At 40.2% G+C, this 17,863-nt stretch overlaps 1 protein-coding gene across 2 annotated transcripts in view; it reads left to right on the forward strand.

The window, feature by feature from the left end:
- eng (endoglin) overlaps positions 1-17,863 on the forward strand; it is a 100,612-nt gene that overhangs the window by 28,945 nt on the left and 53,804 nt on the right. For both annotated transcript variants that reach the window (XM_084694125.1, XM_084694124.1), the window contains exons 3-4: positions 4,804-4,952; positions 12,640-12,759. In XM_084694125.1, coding sequence (XP_084550251.1) covers positions 4,804-4,952; positions 12,640-12,759 — 269 coding nt within the window. The remainder of the gene's footprint in view (positions 1-4,803; positions 4,953-12,639; positions 12,760-17,863) is intronic.

Genomic DNA, 17,863 nt, shown 5'->3' on the forward strand with positions numbered 1-17,863 from the left:
TTATTGATTTAATTGATCAATTGATTTATTGATTGATTTAATTGACATTGCAATTAATCCAGAGCCATAGATTCAATCTAGCTAACGCCTGGGACACACTGGCTGCGAAGCGCCCTGGAGCGCCACAATATACTACGAATGGCGCGATGCTGTTCACACTAGACGCGCATTTCTCCACGCCGGTCACCAAGCCTTTCACCTTCTCTGAGATTTTCTTTTCTACGTGTAAAGCTGACATGTACATAAACATGGCATAGGCTACAGGCTATTTAGGCAACTTGTTGCTCCAACAATAACAGTCGCAACGGCATCCCATTCCCAACATAACGTGGCAACGTTTGGCTTTTGTTGCCGTAGTCTTTGTAAAATATGTGCTATGGGGCATACAACTCCATTTAGGACTAAGCTACTTTTCATCTTCGATGATTAACTTTGTGTCGTCAATCTTCACAAATTTCTCTTCTGCTTGATTGGGGGCTATATGCCAGATTGTCTATCTCGCTCTTACACACAGGACAAATATGTTGGTTTGACAATCAACAAGGATTTTTTATTTTAAAATGTTTACGTTTTTATCGGGGTAAACACATGGTTGGCCGGTCAGCGTAGTGAAGTTGGGTGTTAAGTGATAGCCCACAACTAACGTAGTAAAATCTTTATAACATGTTTGTTTATCCAAATATCATATGTGGTGAATTAAATCTTTGTTTTCAACAAGGTCGGCCAGCCTGTCCATGTAGGCTATGTTGTCCATGACAGCAAGGATGGATGTAAGGCTACATAATCGAATATAAAGCGTGGAAAATGATTAGCCAATGGTGTGTCAAATACCGCCTACCTATTTTGATTGACACATCTCATTAACATGTTGAGAAGAAGAAATACAGGAATGAATGAATGAATAAATGAATGAATAAATGAATGAATAAATGAATGAACACATGAATGAACACATGAATGAATAAATGAATGAATACATGAATGAATAAATAAATGAATACACAAATAAATACATAAATACATGTAAATTATAAGGTAATATTGATTGACAATTGTGCATTAATTAGTACATGTATTCATTTATTTATGTCTAAATGCATGGATGTGGACATTTATTTATTCATTCATTAATTTTTTAATATGGCAGGTTTGGTCCTCCATACTCAGGAGCTAGCTAGCTACTTACCCGGCGTCATGGAGCCGACCAGTTAGCTAGCTTAAATAGTTATTTAGCATTAGCGTTACCTGCATACAGAAATTATTTGTTTGTTGTTTTTGATTTTGTGAATGTGTGAATCATTTTCAACCCCCCCCGCCACAAATAGCTTTCTAATCTGTGGGAAACACTGCATGGTAACTTTATTGCGGGCAGTTCAGTTATGTGTGGGGCACATAGCCTACCCAGAGCAAGCTAAAGGTGCAGTCATGGACAGAGATAATTTGATTGTATTGTAGGCTTATGAATGACCGTGGTAAATTTGGTGTGAAGTTTGATATTTAACAGATATTCGGACGACCAGTAGGCTATTGTGTTATTTTAACCGGCAGCAGTATGACCGGCCGCTAAGCCAATGCTTTCGGCTGCCTAAACAATGCGTATGTTTAGGGACCATTAACAAATTACACGTTTCAAACGTCAATAGCTTCTCAACAACATGAACTAATAGCGTCACAATAATGTTAAACTGTTGAAAATGTATGCATTCATGCTACAAAGCCTTTATTTTGTTAAGTTATTAAGTTATTAAAAAGTTATTCTTTATTCAAAATAAACCTTCAAACTTCAGTAGCTTTTTGGTCATGTGACCTATAATCCTCAAATTCATTACAGTGTTCACTGACTATGCATATATTATATATATATTTAAATTAAAAATATATATATTCCCAGAGGAGCATGCCCTGGACCCCCGAGGGGGTTCGGATCCTTGTCACCTTTTTCATCCCCGATGAGTTTGCACCCGTTTCAGATAATGAGCAAAAGGTAGTGTGGTTTATACATCGCCTGACCTGACCTGACACTAACCCTGCCTCCTCCCTTAGACTATAACTGAGTCAGATAGTGTTGTGGAAAAACATCACACTGCGGTTATTATGACGATGAAGAAATTATTACAGATTATATGATTGAAAAATAACCTCTTAATCACTTTTTTTACTTTTAAACGCTATATTACTGAAAACCAGATGCAAAGCGGTTGACTGATTAGTATTGCCACTAATATGTTGATGATATTAAACCCAAAGTGCAAATCTGAATATTTAGGGGCTCAGGGCAAGAGAAGACTGTGTGTATAGGCTTCTTCCATAGAAAACTACAAGGCCCTGATATCCAGGACTACAAGACCCAAATGTCATGGAACAGATTTACGACCCTACACCCAGGAATTTAGTGCAGATGGCTTCAAGGCCAGAGTAGGCCTGATTTATATGCAACTGTAATCTGAAGCCCCGGCCTAGAGTAAGAGACCAATGGTGTGAGAAATGCATTATGCATCTGTGACTAACTATAATGCACGAATGACAAAATATCACAAAATAATGGAGAGTAAATATATAAGCGAATGTCCGGAGAAAAATTGGAGTCAGACTCAGGGGTCTACACACGTTTGTTAGAATAAATCCTTTGTGTTGGATTCTAATAAACACTTTGCATCATACTTTGCTGCCGTTTCTGTGCTGTTTTAAAACTTTGATATTGGTTAAAAACTTAGATTAATATTTATCTGACAGGAGGATGTACAGTCAACACCAGAATCAAACAACAATCAAACCTTCAATATAAAGTACATTTATTTTGAAATAAAATTCAGTCATCAACAAATATTTTTTTTTATGAAAGCATTTTTGTTGCCACAATTATAGGCACCCCTGCAAGTTCTTATGAACAAAATGTAACTGAAGTTAATCCGAGTGTTTGGGAATTTACAAACAGTAATCCATGACTTTCTGTTTCACAGGCATATATAGATGAGGTGACACACAGGCAATATTCCCTTGTTCATACAACCACATGGAAAAGATAAGAGAACACAAATTAAATGCAGCAAAAGTATGCTTCACAACTCAGCAAATGGTTAAAAAAAGGTACTAAATTACTATCATGATAATAATTACAGCAATATCTAATTTAATTACATGTTAGCGAAAACAGTTCTATAATTGATCTAATTTTGCTCCCGAAACTTAAGGTACAGCACACGGTCTGAAAAATCAAGTGCGCGGGTCCTTCAACTGGTCTGTGCAGCCGTGCATGCACGCAGCTTAGAGGGAACATTGCCTCCATCCCAAACTAATTATTTGAAAGGCATGCCAGAAAAAAACCATTCCCATCATCTCACCACAAACACCTCATGTATAAACGTTGCGTATGCACAAAAAAGCTTGCGTACGCTGGTTTTCACGCACACTTTGTGATGTATAAAGATTTACTTGACGTGAGAATGTGCGGGCCGTCCGGAAAGTCTTGTCTGGCTCTGTAACATGGCAAATTCTAACTGAAAAGTGCCGAAACTCACCAAACGTTACGAAATAAAGTTTCCACTACTACATTTATGACGTTGACTATTCAAGAAACATAAAAATAAAAGTTTGATCATTAATGTGGATGATCACATAAAAATGCCAAAACCCAAAACGGGAAATGCCGTATAGCCTTCTGTTTAATCCGCCACCACTTAATAACTTCTGTTAAACTTGAGGGTCTCAAACAAACAACAAAATCACTCAGGAAATGCATGTCACGCTAACCCTATAGCTTCCATGCTGTTACGATACGCCACCACTCGTTTCTTCATTTAAAGTTTTACATCACACCATTTCTTCTTAATTTCTGCCATGGTCCGGTTCTGTGAACCCACAGTATTGATGGTCCTATAATAATGATTTTATTTGTAATGCACTTTACATTTAGCTAAATCTCAAAGTGCTACACGTTAAAAACAAGAAATGGCAGAAATAGTGAGAGTTTTCCACTCCGCAGACTTTCTTTTGTCGCTAATACCTGATGACAGACTGCCAAACAGGACACATTTTCTCGCCTCCACCTCTGTTGTCAGAACCTCGATCTCATAGTCACTGTGTTTCTTTGAATAAACGCTGCGGCGTTTAACGTTCATTTTTGGTGCAGCGTTTATTCGAGGGCGGCGTTTATTCGAAGAAACATGGTAATCCAGACAAATAAATGACCGTAGGAGTGCATTTATAGCCCATCTGCATATTCATTGATGGGAGGAGGCAAGGCGGGGTCAGTGGCTCGTTAACGTGAGGTCAATCTCACGTTGATTGTGATTTATAAAAGAAAGGTCCTGGAAAGGACCTGGCATACAACTGCTTTTATACATGTGAATATTTCTGTGCGTAGGTACTTTTCAAGTTTTGGCCTTACGCCATATTCTGGTATGAAAGCTGCGCAATCCTTTATACATGAGGCCCCTGGAGTTTGCTACATTCTACTGGAATTTTGACTTGAACAATGTTCTATGGTCAGATGAAACACAATTGTGCTTTTTAGAAACAAACCCTCAAGTTTTGTAAAAAATCAGGAAAGCAACGCCCTGTTAAAGTCTGGACCTCTAGCCTGATTAGATGAGTGTCTCAGAATACAGTGTGCATTGTGCTGTGATGCGTTGGTGATTATGATATGTACATGCTCTTCTTAATTAAGCTGTTTGTTATATGGATCAAAATGGATATCCAATTTTCCTCTGTAACCCTTATCCCCATTTTCCTTCCTTGATGGTATGCACAGGATATCCCCACTCTGTTTCACCTAAATGTGCTTCCCCCATTCCCTCTCGCCAGCTTCCAGCCAGACGTGCAAGCCGGTGGATCTGTCTATCAAGCAGACCCCATGGATCCAGGTGCGAGAAATGACCATCGGCTGCTGGACGGGCTTTATCAGGGACGACAATGTTGAGGTGCACATCCTCAACCTGCAAATCAGTCCTGGGGTAAGGAAATACTCTAAACTCCTACCTGTGTACTCAACAAATACAATTTACTGTCCACTAGAGTTCAAGCTCAAACCTATACTAAAAACGTAATGCTTCTTATAATAAAATTGCTTTACAGCACTACAGTATGACTGAACTACGAACCAAGACGTTTTCGTCTGCAGACACCAGAATATCACAACAATATATCTGAAACTCTCACTAGCAAGAATAACTCTGAATCCCTTTCCATTATATAGGGAGGGGGAAGGTGGACTGTATTCTGTGAGAATGTGTTTTCCAGAGATTGATACCATATGACTGACGCATTAGGTTTCCCATGTTGCAGTGATGAATAAACACTGGTGACACACTCTTGGCGTCAGCTTCATATCTGCTAACACATGCCAGACATGAGATGGAGCCGGAGAGGTCTCCCCGGTTGGTAACTAACTGGGCTTGTTTCATGTTAACTTTGCAGTGTGAAAACAAGTCTGCCATACTCTACGGCTTTATCTATGATGGGAATAGTTCTATTTCCATGGGAGGTTTAAGTGAATGTGATATTGAGATTGCAGATATGGTTGAATTTATGGCATCTGATTGTAAGGGCTAGTTAAGTGAGAAGCAGACTGTAAACTTTCAAAAAAGAGAATTTGATTTTGAAAAAACGTTTTCTGAGAGTTTGGGAGGCTACTTCCATGCTCGACTTTATTTTTCACCTTCTGATTTTCTGACTAAGCAGCATTAGTTTATTCTTATTCATCATTGCCCACTCACTTCATACTATTGCTCAGTTTCTCTCTCTATCTTTTCTCTCTCTCTTATTTCACAAATGTCTCACTATTGAGACATTATGCATTATCTGAGGATGCCTGCTTGAATCTCTAGCGCTTTAAAATGTATGAACCCAAAAGTCCTGAACCCTCGTCCAGACCTGATGAAAAATGTCTTACCGTGTGGCATTTGATATCTCTGTGAGCTTATTACGTACCTGGAAAGTAAATGGAACGCATTCCTTGTTACAAACCCACAGTGTGAAGAACATAGCTAAACAAATGGTAAATGGTACTCAAGTGCTTTAAATTTTTGCCTATCATTCACCCATTCACATACTGTACATTCACACACCGATATCAGCAGAGTTGCCCTGCAAGGCTTTTTCCTGCCCCTTAGTAGCAACTTGGGGTTCGGTGCGTTGCTCAAGTACACATTGACACATGGGTAGGAGTCTCTTTTCTTTGTGAAATCTGAGGAAGAAATGTGGATAGAGATGAGTTCAAATAATTGTGCTTGCTACTAAGTTTTATAATCCACTTAGATGATGAAACATCAGTCTGTGTGTGCATGTGATTGTGTGCAAGTGTGCAGTGGGTATGTGTGTGTGTGTGTCTGCAGTGAAATCATGAACACAGATTGGCCTGAAAGCTGTGCGAGCCCATGGACATTCCATAGAGCTTGTGTATCCTGCTCTCCTGGGGGGCTGTGTGGATGTTTGCTAGGAGAAAACAGAGGCTATGGCATTTATCAACACAACACTCTTATCAGGCCTTGCCATATTAAGTTACTGGCAAATGCAAAAGTGGTTGCTGAACCAATTAAAGACAACATTAGCAGCCTGACATGAAATGATTTTTGAATTAAGATGATTTGTTCTCTCAGTCCCCCCCCCCCCCTCTCAAGGCCTGACTGTTTGTCTGCCCGACTTTCCCCACTTTTTTTCTTTTCTCATCCGCTTTGTTGGTCTTCTCTAAAATGAACATTCACTCCACAATGGATCAAACAAACTTGCCTCCCCCTTTTCCATGATTAAACCAGTTCCAAACGCAGCTGTAAACAACAATTCTGGAACATGCATGTCTGCTGCTTGGTAGGGTTAGGTAGGTACAAAGGTGTTCAAGAGAAGGGAGCGGGTCCAGAGGGGAAGTGAGTCTGGCTTGGCAATCGATCCATAGCCAATGTTTAGAGGGGGGCCCAAAGAGGACAGAGATTGAAAAATGAAAGGTGGGAGAAAGAAGGTGTCAAAGGGGGATATCGAGGGGGGAACGGGAATGAAGAAAAAATCAAAAGAGAGGAAGGATAGTGTCAGGTCTAGCCAGAAGGGAGCGAGACAAGGCAGGAGAAAGGGGGGAACTGTTGTCCAGAAGTCCATTGATGTCACACTCTGGCATGGATGTCGGAGGTTTTGGCACAAAGCCGAGACTGGAGCACTGGAGCCGGCTCCTGGTAAGGGAAGAGAGTCAAAAGAATAACGGGAAGCTGTTATGCATCAGCAAAGTCCCCTAAGAAAATGGCTGTCGCGAAAGAGGGAAAAAATGTCTGAAGAGGAAAACAATTGTATCTTGAAAGCACATGACCAAAAATAGCAAGGGTGAATGATCAGGGACGGCAATGGTCCGCTGTTCATTGTTCCGTCTGAGAAAGTGAAAGGGGGATATGTATGGAGGATTGGAGAGAGGAATGGGAAAAAAAAGTTGAAGGAAGAAAAACATTTAGAGATGGATTGGAATTATTAAAACTTAGAGTTTTAATAATTAGAGTAGCATCACTAATATGTGAGCGTTCAAATTAAGGCATTACAGCATATTTGTGATTCGAACATTCCAATTGAATGTTTTCTGATAGACAAAAACTATGTAACAAATGCATTAGTATGGTTTCAAAATGTACAATTTTGAAGGCTAGCAAGTAACACTAGCATGGCAGTTGCCTTGCCTCGAGTATAATGCTAGGTAACTTAGCCTGGCAGCTAACTAAGCTAGCTAGCTACCTTTTCGGAAAAATAACTTGTGTACTCACTCTTTAACAGGTTAAACAGTGGTGCTAATAAAAGTCTAGTGAAAGCGTAATAAAAATGATTTGTATCTAATTTGCAGTTTTTTTCAGGTTTTGACTTAGAGGGCTTCAGAGTTGTCTTATACATTAATTACAGTCAGCTATATTTGACCTTTTTGACTCAATTAACTCTAAAACAATGAATGTATGAAACATCCACACGCTTAGATAACAGGAAATATGAATCACACACTCTTGAATGCATTTGAACTTACATATTTTATCCAGTTAGCAGACATTTTTTTAAATAAAAAGTGACACACACAGTGCATATAGAACAGCAAATCAAGAATTAGAAGTGCATAATAAAAAAAAATGGACAGATCCAGGGAATGGTTTGTATTAAGCTTACTATCCACATTGCAAAGAAATAATTTCAGGAACCAGGTGAACAATACTAGTTGCTTTTTAAAGGTCACATGACATGAAAACTTCACCTTAGGAGGTTATTTAACATTAATATGAGTTCCCCTAGATTGCCTTTGGTCCCCCAGTGGCTAGAATTTTTGATAGGTGTAAACCAAGCCCTGGGTGTTCTTCTCCGCCTTTGATAAAATGAAGGCTCAATTGCTCTTTGAAAATCTCCTCCTTGTGACATCACAAGGAGGAAGGTTACCTCCCCTCTCTCTGCTTTGCCCGCCCAGATAATCTGGCCCGCCCATGAGAAACTGAGCTAAGATCGTGCAAAGGAAAGTGCAATATAATTTTTTCCTGGAGAGACATTATGGTTAGCAAACGAATGAAGCATAATACTTGCTCTGTGTTTGGATGTACAAATCAAAACAAAAGTCTTTTTTTTAGTTCCTTCATCCGAGCCTCCGCACAACCAGTATCTTAATTTTATTTTTGCTGGAAATGCGCCGACACAACTACCCAAAGTTTTGTATGTCTGCGCCAAACCTTTCAGCCACTGTTTCCTCAACTTGAGCCAATACAAAGCTGGCCTTGCTTAAATTAAATTCTGGATCATTACTTACCCTCCTTGGTCAAGCTACAAATCTTGGACAAGTAAGTTAACTAACGCTATATCATTTTGTTACTTTACTGTATATGGTTACCTAACTTGCTACCCTTAGAATGTGGCTGTAACGTTAGCTCTGCTAACAGCTGAGTTACTGTTGCTAAAGGTAGATAGCATCAAGTATGTGTGTGAATACACATGCTGTAACGCAATTGTTGTAAACCTCTTTGTTATTTGGATAACCGTTATGCTGTTGGTGTTATGGTTCGTGTGATATCCGCCTTTCCCCTCATTGAAATTATTATTTGATTAGTCATTTTAATATTATTTGATTACCCTGCAAACCAGGGTGATCAGATGAGAATGGGAAAATTCGAGGCATCTTACAGCAACAGGGCTACGAGCCAGCTGAGTTACTGTCGCTAATGTAAAGGTAGATGGCATCAAGTGTGTGTGTGAATACAAACGCTGTAACACGAGTGTTGTACACTTCTTTGTTATTTGGATAACCGTTCTGCTGGTGGTATGGCGCGCGCGATATCCGCCTTTCTCCTCATTGAAATGACTGTGAGTGTGCATCTCTGCAAACATTTACATTTATGCATTTAGCAATTGCTTTTATCCAAAGCGACTTCCAAGAGAGAGCTTTACAAAAGAGCATAGGTCAAGGATCATAACAACAAGGTAGTCCCAAACATTGCAAGCAGCCATAACATGAAGCATACATTGTGAAAAAACTAAACAAGTGCCAAAGGGAAGACCCATAAGAGCATGCAGTTATACAAGTTACAAATTAAAACAACATGAACCACAAAAAGTGCAAGACTGTACCTGTAGACGAACAATCAACAGTAAAATATTTCCCAGCGAGTACAAGAGTTAACTTTGTTATAACTAACCTACAAGAGCAACAAGTCACTCAATAAGAGTCATTGTGATCCTGGAGGAAACTAACACCAGGTCCAGCCAAGCATTCCTAAGTGCCTTTGTAGTCCCGGAACAAGTGTGTCTTGAGCCTTTTCTTGAAGGTGGGGGACAGTCAGTGTCCCTGATGGAGGTGGGGAGCTGGTTCCACCATTGGGGGGCCAGGCAGGAGAAAGCTTGTGTTGGGACCGGGCGGTATTGGGCGGTGGGACCACCAGGCGGTTGTCTGAAGAAGACCGTAGGTGACGGGTGGGGGTGTAAGGCTGCAGGAGAGACTTGATGTAGTCAGTACCAGGGTCTTGAATTGAGTTTTCCATTTGGGGGAGCGTGTTTTTGTATTGGGGGGAGGTGAACAAGTCATCCGATTTGGGAGGAGTTGACTCGTATAGGGGGGGAGTGTTTTCATTTGGGGGATGTACTCATATCAGGGGGTGTGTTTTGCACTTCAGGGCCACCTTACTGAGGACATCTATGTGCGAGGACAGACTGAACAATAGCTGTGTCTACTACTTTAAGGGCTTAGGGTGCTTCACTCACAAAACCAGCAGAATTCAGTGCACTGAGAGTACCAGGATGGCGCACTGCAAACGGTCCAAAAAAACAGTGTACAACGATGGACACTACTCGCCCTAAACGGGCGCCATCTTGGCTACGTAGCAGAAGAGGAGGAGCCCCTTCGGCCACTTTTTCCACTTGAGGTGGAGAAGCGTGTTCATTTTGGCAGGTTTTGCGGTTGTCGCGAGCAGATTTGCGTCTGTCACTTCCGCCAAGTGTTTAACGCAAGTTTTCAATTTGAGACAGCACTTATCAGCGACGGAGTGCACTGAATATTTAAGTGCACTGTTTTGCAGTGCACTGTACTGCAGTGTACTTCGTAAAGTGCGCGGTAGTAGACACAGCCAATTTGACTTTAATGTCAATAGAGAATGACATACTGCGCTAACTGGACTTTGAAGAGCTCATTGATTAGTTTGCATTGAGAAGGAGCAGAAAACGGGCCTTTTAATATCATTGATGTGATGATGGTGATGGTGAGTTACATGTTTGTTCTATGTTAGGCCGCGGCTGCCAACACTCAACATGGCTCCATTATTGTAAAATAGTTTTTTAAATAGCTTGTTTGTATGTAAGCTAATTCAAACGCTTTCCACCCTGGAGATTGTATATCTGATTGTCTGCCTTCTTGTGTTTGGGTCTGCCTATAATGGTCATTCCCTGGCTATTTAGCCTTATTTTTGCTTTTGAATAAATGGAAATATGTATACATTTACATTATTGGTTTATTATTGTCTACAGTGTAGCCTACTACACACCTACGTTTTGTCCTTGACTTTAAACTGATCATATTTGTAGAGTGGCTCTGTGGACTTTAAAAGCATGTGTCAGTGCACTTGGCATTGGTTTGTGTGCGTGTCATGATGTGCGTCGGGGCGACATTGGGGCCTCATCCTGGTAATTAGCCCCAGGCCTCAAAATGTCTTAATCCGGCCCTGGTTATAGCAATTGTGAAAAACTGTAACATGTTTTTCTACTGATGACACCACAGAAAGGTGTAAAAACAGGGCTCTTCTCTACAATGCAATAGACCAATTTGCACTCTACGTCACAAGACTGTCAAGCAGGCTCAACTGCGCATGTCGGTTGCAAAAGAACTTCAAAAGAAAAACAAACTTCTCCCTGGTATAATACACTTGGAGTGTCGATCAGGTCATCATATATCTCTGGCCAGATGTCTGACGTTTTACTTGTCCATGCACAAAAGTCACTTGACCCCGATACCTTTAAATACCCTGACCAAGTGATCGGGCAAAACTAGCCTGGCTAACGGAGGTCGCTTTCTCAGGCAAATGACGAATGTAACAGGCTCGGTTAAATAAATCCGAGATGCTGGCTCTCTTCAGCAGGCTCATATCTACAAAAGGCAGTCCTCCCTGGCGTTTTTGGTGTAGTGAAATACAACATTGTGCCAGTGAGCAACCCGAGTTTGACTCTACAGTATAACGCCGTGAGACGCAGTCTCACTCAGATTGCCAGTTTTACACAGATCACAAAAATAATCGAACCAGCTGGCTAAAAACAGAATTTCCATATCTCTTGAATGATGCCCTGCTTGACTTTTTTGGTGTAAAACTTTTGATGTAGACTTGACCGAACTGTAAAATTATGAACTTTGTGACATTAAGCGACCAAGACAAGACACTGGCTGCCGCCTAAGACAATGCGGTATACCGGGCGACATTCTCACTCAAATTTCAAGACCCAAATCAAAATTCTGATGTGACAGATCAATTGGCAATCGCTTTCTCTCTTAAAGGCTGTCCTCCTTTACTTTGTTGGTCTTTTTAAATCTAACTATGTATTATCCGTGTGATCTTTTTGCCGTTATAAATGCTAACCTTTCCCGTTTTCTGCAACCACATTGCGTGCGCATCCCGAATGTTTACAAAGAATTGGTCTATACTATAACCCAGACAGAAAAGAATACGGTGTTAGATTCAATTTGTTTATCTTGAAAGCCATCTGTTAAACCTGCACAGTGTCATTATTGGATCACAAACATTATTGGTGTTTTGGATCACTGTCCCTGACGCTCAGAAATGTAATAACCCTTTTGGAGCTCTTTGAGTGTGGAAGTGTAAATAACATTTATTGTATTGTGTTGTGTTTCTACCTCCAGGTTGCAATCCACATTTTGTGAAAAACATTTACTTGACAAACTTCAGTTGCTGAAAAAAACTGCATTAAACACAGCAACCATTTTTTCTTCAGTTACTTCTTTTTGGGCAGCCATTATATACTGTGTACTTTACATATACTGTACTTGTTAGACATTGTCTCTAGCTTTTCATGTTCACCTATATCCCCATGTGTATGGTTACACATAAAAAATATAAGTTTTGAGATTCTGTGCTGCAAGTGTATTCATGCTGGAGGAAATGTGTAATTAAGAAAAATAAAATAATGGAATTGCATCTTCTTCCCCAGACAATGTTTAATCTCAACGCAACCCTTGCCAGACCAATGCATCTCATCCTCACAACAGACTCAAACGACACAAAAGGCACTTATGCTAACATCATCGCGAATGAAAACGTCAATTTTTCTGTGAGTACTTGACTACTTTTCTTTCAAATGGATCAACCTTTTTTGTAGAATGTAAAGGATTCTGAATTGCATGCATCACAAACGCACAGACGGGTTTTCAAAGTATGCTGAGAGTTTTCTGACTTTTACAGTATTCTACTCTTGCCATTTGAGCAGCTCCCTTCCAGTGTTTGGACTTGGGAAGGCTACACATCCTAAACTGCCTCTTGCTAGCTCCAGAAGGGTCTCTAAAACAAGATCAGCTGTTTGACAGGGACCCAACTGCAGCTGTGCAACACTCAAGGCCAGTTTAGAGAAGCAATTAGCCTTATTTATTTGGCTTGACAGTACCCAAAGGGTCTGTATTTCTGTATTTTACATCAGCACATTCTTATCGACTGGAGTCCATTCCTTTAGTTCTTTTCACATTGAAAAAACAAACTTCTCTCAAGATGTCTTCAAGATTTTTAGAAATTCAGTTACTGTTTTATTTTGATCTTCTTATCATGTCTACCATCTATGATTAAAACCATGTCTACCATCTTTATTGATAACAAAGTAACCATACCATGTTTACAGCACTGACAGCTCTCACGGAATGCATGATATTGTATTGCATCTTGTTAACATGAAGAACATGAATATAGAAAGGTTATGTTTTTGTGAGGTGAGCTTTATCACTGGGGATTAGTAGTTTTAATGGGGAACAACAGTATCTGGTCTGAGTCTCAGGAAGTGCATCAAGACATGACAGCTTGGTTGGAGACCAGTCCAGTCCTCTATCCAAGTCCCTTCCAAGACTGTGTGTGTGATAGCCAAAAGCCATGAACCTGTCAAAATTGTACATGTGTTTGCAGCTTGCCCCTTTAGTTAGGAAACTGAACTGGCCTTTGTCAAACTGTCATTCTTTTCCATGTTGGTAGTTGTTGACTATTTCATTAGAATGCTTTTTTGAAGCTTTGTTGCGGGTTAGAATGTAGCTGGTCCATAAATGTGTAGCCCAGGGCTTAAAGATCCTGGGCAGTAAATTCCATGTTTTGCTTATAAGTACATTATATACGTCTTAAATGAGTTCCTGAAAACATGTGCAAAGCCCTAAAACTTTGTCGCACTGAAATGTGGAGTTAGACTGAAGAACAGTTTCTCTTCCATTTCAGATCAGGTTTTAATGGGCGGAGCCAAAAAATGCCCTATCTATGCGGGGGAGTCAGATGGCTGAGCGGTTAGGGAATAGGGCTAGCAATCAGAAGGTCGCTGGTACTGTAAGTCGCTCTGGATAAGAGTGTCTGCTAAATGACTACATGTAAATGTATTGTAAATCTACGTTATTCCACCCCATCTACGTCAGATCACTGAATGGCTCCTCCTGCTGTACTGTTATTGTAGCTTACATCAGCTAGCTGTATGTATTCTTATTAGGGTTCCTCCGGTAGGAAGGAACCTATTGTTATTGTTGGTATTCTTATTCATTATTTTTCGTCTCCTTGCGCCCCAATATCTCAAAAAGTCCCCAGTCATAAATTTTCTGATTTGGCACATTGATTCTACATCCAAGTGGGAACCCCCACACCAAATATGGGCCACATGGGACCATAGGAGGCGCCACAGGCCACGCCCAAAAGTCCCATTTTCAAAGTGATGGCATTTACACCCCATTGCTCCAATTCTTCTAAAACTTGGTGTCATTTTTCATGAGGAACAAAAAAGCCTCATGGACCCATAAGGTCCGCCATGATGGATTTTCCTGTACAGTGATAATTTTGGAAAACCTAAAAAATTCCTATTTTCTTGAACCAAAGGTCTAATTGACTTAAAATTTTGTACAGATATGTATCATTGACGTATTAAAAAATGTTACTTAAGGCAATTGAATCAAGTACAAAATGTCTGAAAGGGGTGTATTTATGCAAATGTTCACATTGCCTCAATATGTTTGTGTCACTAAATCAAATGTATTTTTGAAGGACGGTTCAAACCTAATAGGCTTTAAGGTGACATGCCTCTGAAGAACCATGCAAAGTTTCACCTTGATATGTCAAAATATGACTTGAAATTCCCTTCCATGACAAGTTATGGCACTCCAAACAACCTTTTTAAAAACCTATAAGTAAGTTATTCTTTACAGCAGTCATCCTGTTGTCCCATTTTCATATGAAATGTACAAGCAGTTTCAACTTTGGCTGAATCTAACAACACTTACCACAGGAGAAACAGCTTACTTTTTAATACCGTTACTGAACATGACAATATTCAACACTGAGAATAGCTGTTGTTGGTTAAACATTAAGTAATTTTTGAACTCTTGTTGTCCAACTCGATCTTCTACAGTGTACATGTTTATAATATTTTGCCATTTTGCGTAGGAAAACCCGCATCGCTACTTGCGGCTATATTTTAACCTTAGTTTTACAAAGGCAGAATATAGGCAATGCAGACATAAGCCACAACAAATACCTTGCCTATTTAAATCATCATCTGTCTGTTCTTATCGTTAGAACATCTGGCAATTACTTTGTTAATGTCAATCTCGATGTCCCTCTCGATGCACAGCAGCGTTAAGTTGGACAAGCGCTCCTCTCCCATTCTTGATCACAAGAAACTCTTTATAAATTTCAGACGGCTGAAAGTCCTTTCTGCCTTAGCACTGCTTATCGGAACTGTCAAGTAAATGCGATAGAGAATGGAAATGTTGGGGAAAGCACGATCCATGTCGTTATCAATAAGAAATGGTAGGATGCTGTGTGTGTTTAGTTCATGTTTTTCCATGCTCAGCTCACGGTACATAGTAGCCAACAAAATGTAACAAATTCGTCAACCACATCGTCGGCCTTTGACAGATCCTCCTAATATAACTCCGCAAACGCTCTAACTTTCCGAGCAGCACCGGACTGACAAAAATGTTTCGGAAAATGTAGGCCTATATATATATATTTAGTAAAATTGTCTACCATGGATAAAATCAACGTTTTGTTGCCAAAGATAAATTATGAAAAAAAACATAGATCGGGTGCGGGGCCTGGGGTTTTCGGGCCGCGCAATGGCTGCACATTGCCGGCTGCCAGTGGTGCAACAGGTGCAACAGGAAAGTAGCTTTAAACTTGCTTTTCCCTGAATGATTTTGAAAAAAATAATACTGGCTGATAAACACGTATCTAGGTTAAGTCAAGAAAGCAGGATCCTGGAATTTGATCAAGTGCAAAGATTTTTATAGTTTTGTCTTAGGGGAAATGAACTGAAGCACTCGGCGCTACTAATGATTAACACAAAAACAATCACACCCTGTGAAAAGGTCTAAAATCTTTAAAGGAGGATTTCTCTGCTACAACCCAGCCCATTCCAGGTTTACAACATTCAGATACGCGTATGTTCAACAATTTTCAGATTGAAATGTATCACTCATCATTTGAAAGCTTACAATCTGCACTTTCACAGTCTGTAAAAACAGAGAAAGGACCTTGGCCGACATCGGCCCCTTTTCATCAGACCATCTCACAAATGTATCCACCTACTCATTGTGTACCTACACTATAATGCATTTGTACATAAGTCACCATTTGACTTGGTTCCTTCATTGGAGACAGTCAGGATATACATACAAGGAGCAATCATAGACAGAAAGTAAGTGACTTTGACCCTTCTCCTAATTTCCTTTGAATGGCTTCCACAAACAACTGACAGATAACAAGTCAGAGAATAAGATTCCCACTGCAAATGACAGCAATAGGTGTTCCATGCCTGATAAAACACAATACTGAGTGACTCTGGTGAGCACAATGATAATGTCAGTATGTCGGGTTGATACTGTGCTGTCAAATGAGGGTTCTTGGTCAGGTCAGTGATAGTGTAGGGGAAGGAGAAGCAAGCCTGCCATACTATTTGGTTCACACAAAAGGAAAGGATGTCTTTGGGTCCAAGCCATAAATGGAGCCTGTCATGCAATATTGACCCAATGGCTGAGCCAAAGCTAACTCTCACACTCCAGGAGAGTCCTGTCAGAGTAGTTCCCTTTGTCCTATGCTGATAAGTTTTTTGTCACTGTCTTGTATCTGTTTCTTGTTCTCCTCACTCCACCCCCGTCTTAGTCTGTTGTGATCCACCCATAACCAAAATACACGCTTGAGAGGGACCAATAAATCACATCAAATTTCTTGGCTTTCAGCACAATCCTTTGGCTAGGACACACACAATTCAAAACACCTCTAATATGGCAAGAAAGCAACAATGGATTTAATTTATATTATTAATTTTATTTATCACACTCTATAACCCTAACCAACCACAAAATACCATACATAGACTTTTAGAAACACATTCAGAATACACAATGACAATGTTCCCTTTTCTCTAGAGCCCCCCCACCAAAACTCCCCTCACTATAACCCAAAACAAGATGTTCATCTGTGTGCTAGTTTGTGGGGAATGTGGTAGGGAAAAACAAAAATATGAGACAGTATCTAAACGGATATGGTATCGCTCCATCCATCTCTTGAATATACAGTATACAGAAATAGTGAGAGATGTTTTAAGCCAAATTAATGAATGAATTTCTTTTTTCCGTCTTTACTTGACTAATAGGACTTTTGTAATGGTCAAGCTGTTTTAAAAAGGAACATAAGCTGTTCATTGCCATATTATTGTCCCCTTCTTCTTCCTTTTGCTTGGGGAGGGGGGCGCTTCATCTAGAGTCCATTACAACCCCCACCACTACCAGAAGGGGGGGGGGGGGGGGGGTGATGTCTGATCTTCGGGAAAGGCTGGCTGGATGTATATATTTATACTCTGTGCGGAGCCAGATTCCAGAGTCTGACGCACAAAGTTAAAAAGGTCTCATTTCCCCGGCCCCAACTCAGGAAGCGAAGGAAAGACCTTGGCTCCAATGCGGTTGTGCAACCCGGATAGTGGACACTACCATAATAAACATTCCCTTTCAAATGGACCCAGCTCAGAGAATAGTGGTCAAAAGAGAGAGAGAGAAACAGCGAGAGGGGGATTAACATTCAGGTACCCGTATCTTCTTCAACTATTTTCAGATTTCAATGTAAGACACAATGTGAAATGTTAAAATCTGCACTTTCACAATCTGTAAAAATCGGATAAATAAATTGGCCAACTACCGCCCCGTTTC

Source organism: Hypomesus nipponensis, chromosome 27, assembly GCF_054491055.1.
Source record: "Hypomesus nipponensis isolate SF chromosome 27, ASM5449105v1, whole genome shotgun sequence".
Taxonomy (NCBI): domain Eukaryota; kingdom Metazoa; phylum Chordata; class Actinopteri; order Osmeriformes; family Osmeridae; genus Hypomesus; species Hypomesus nipponensis.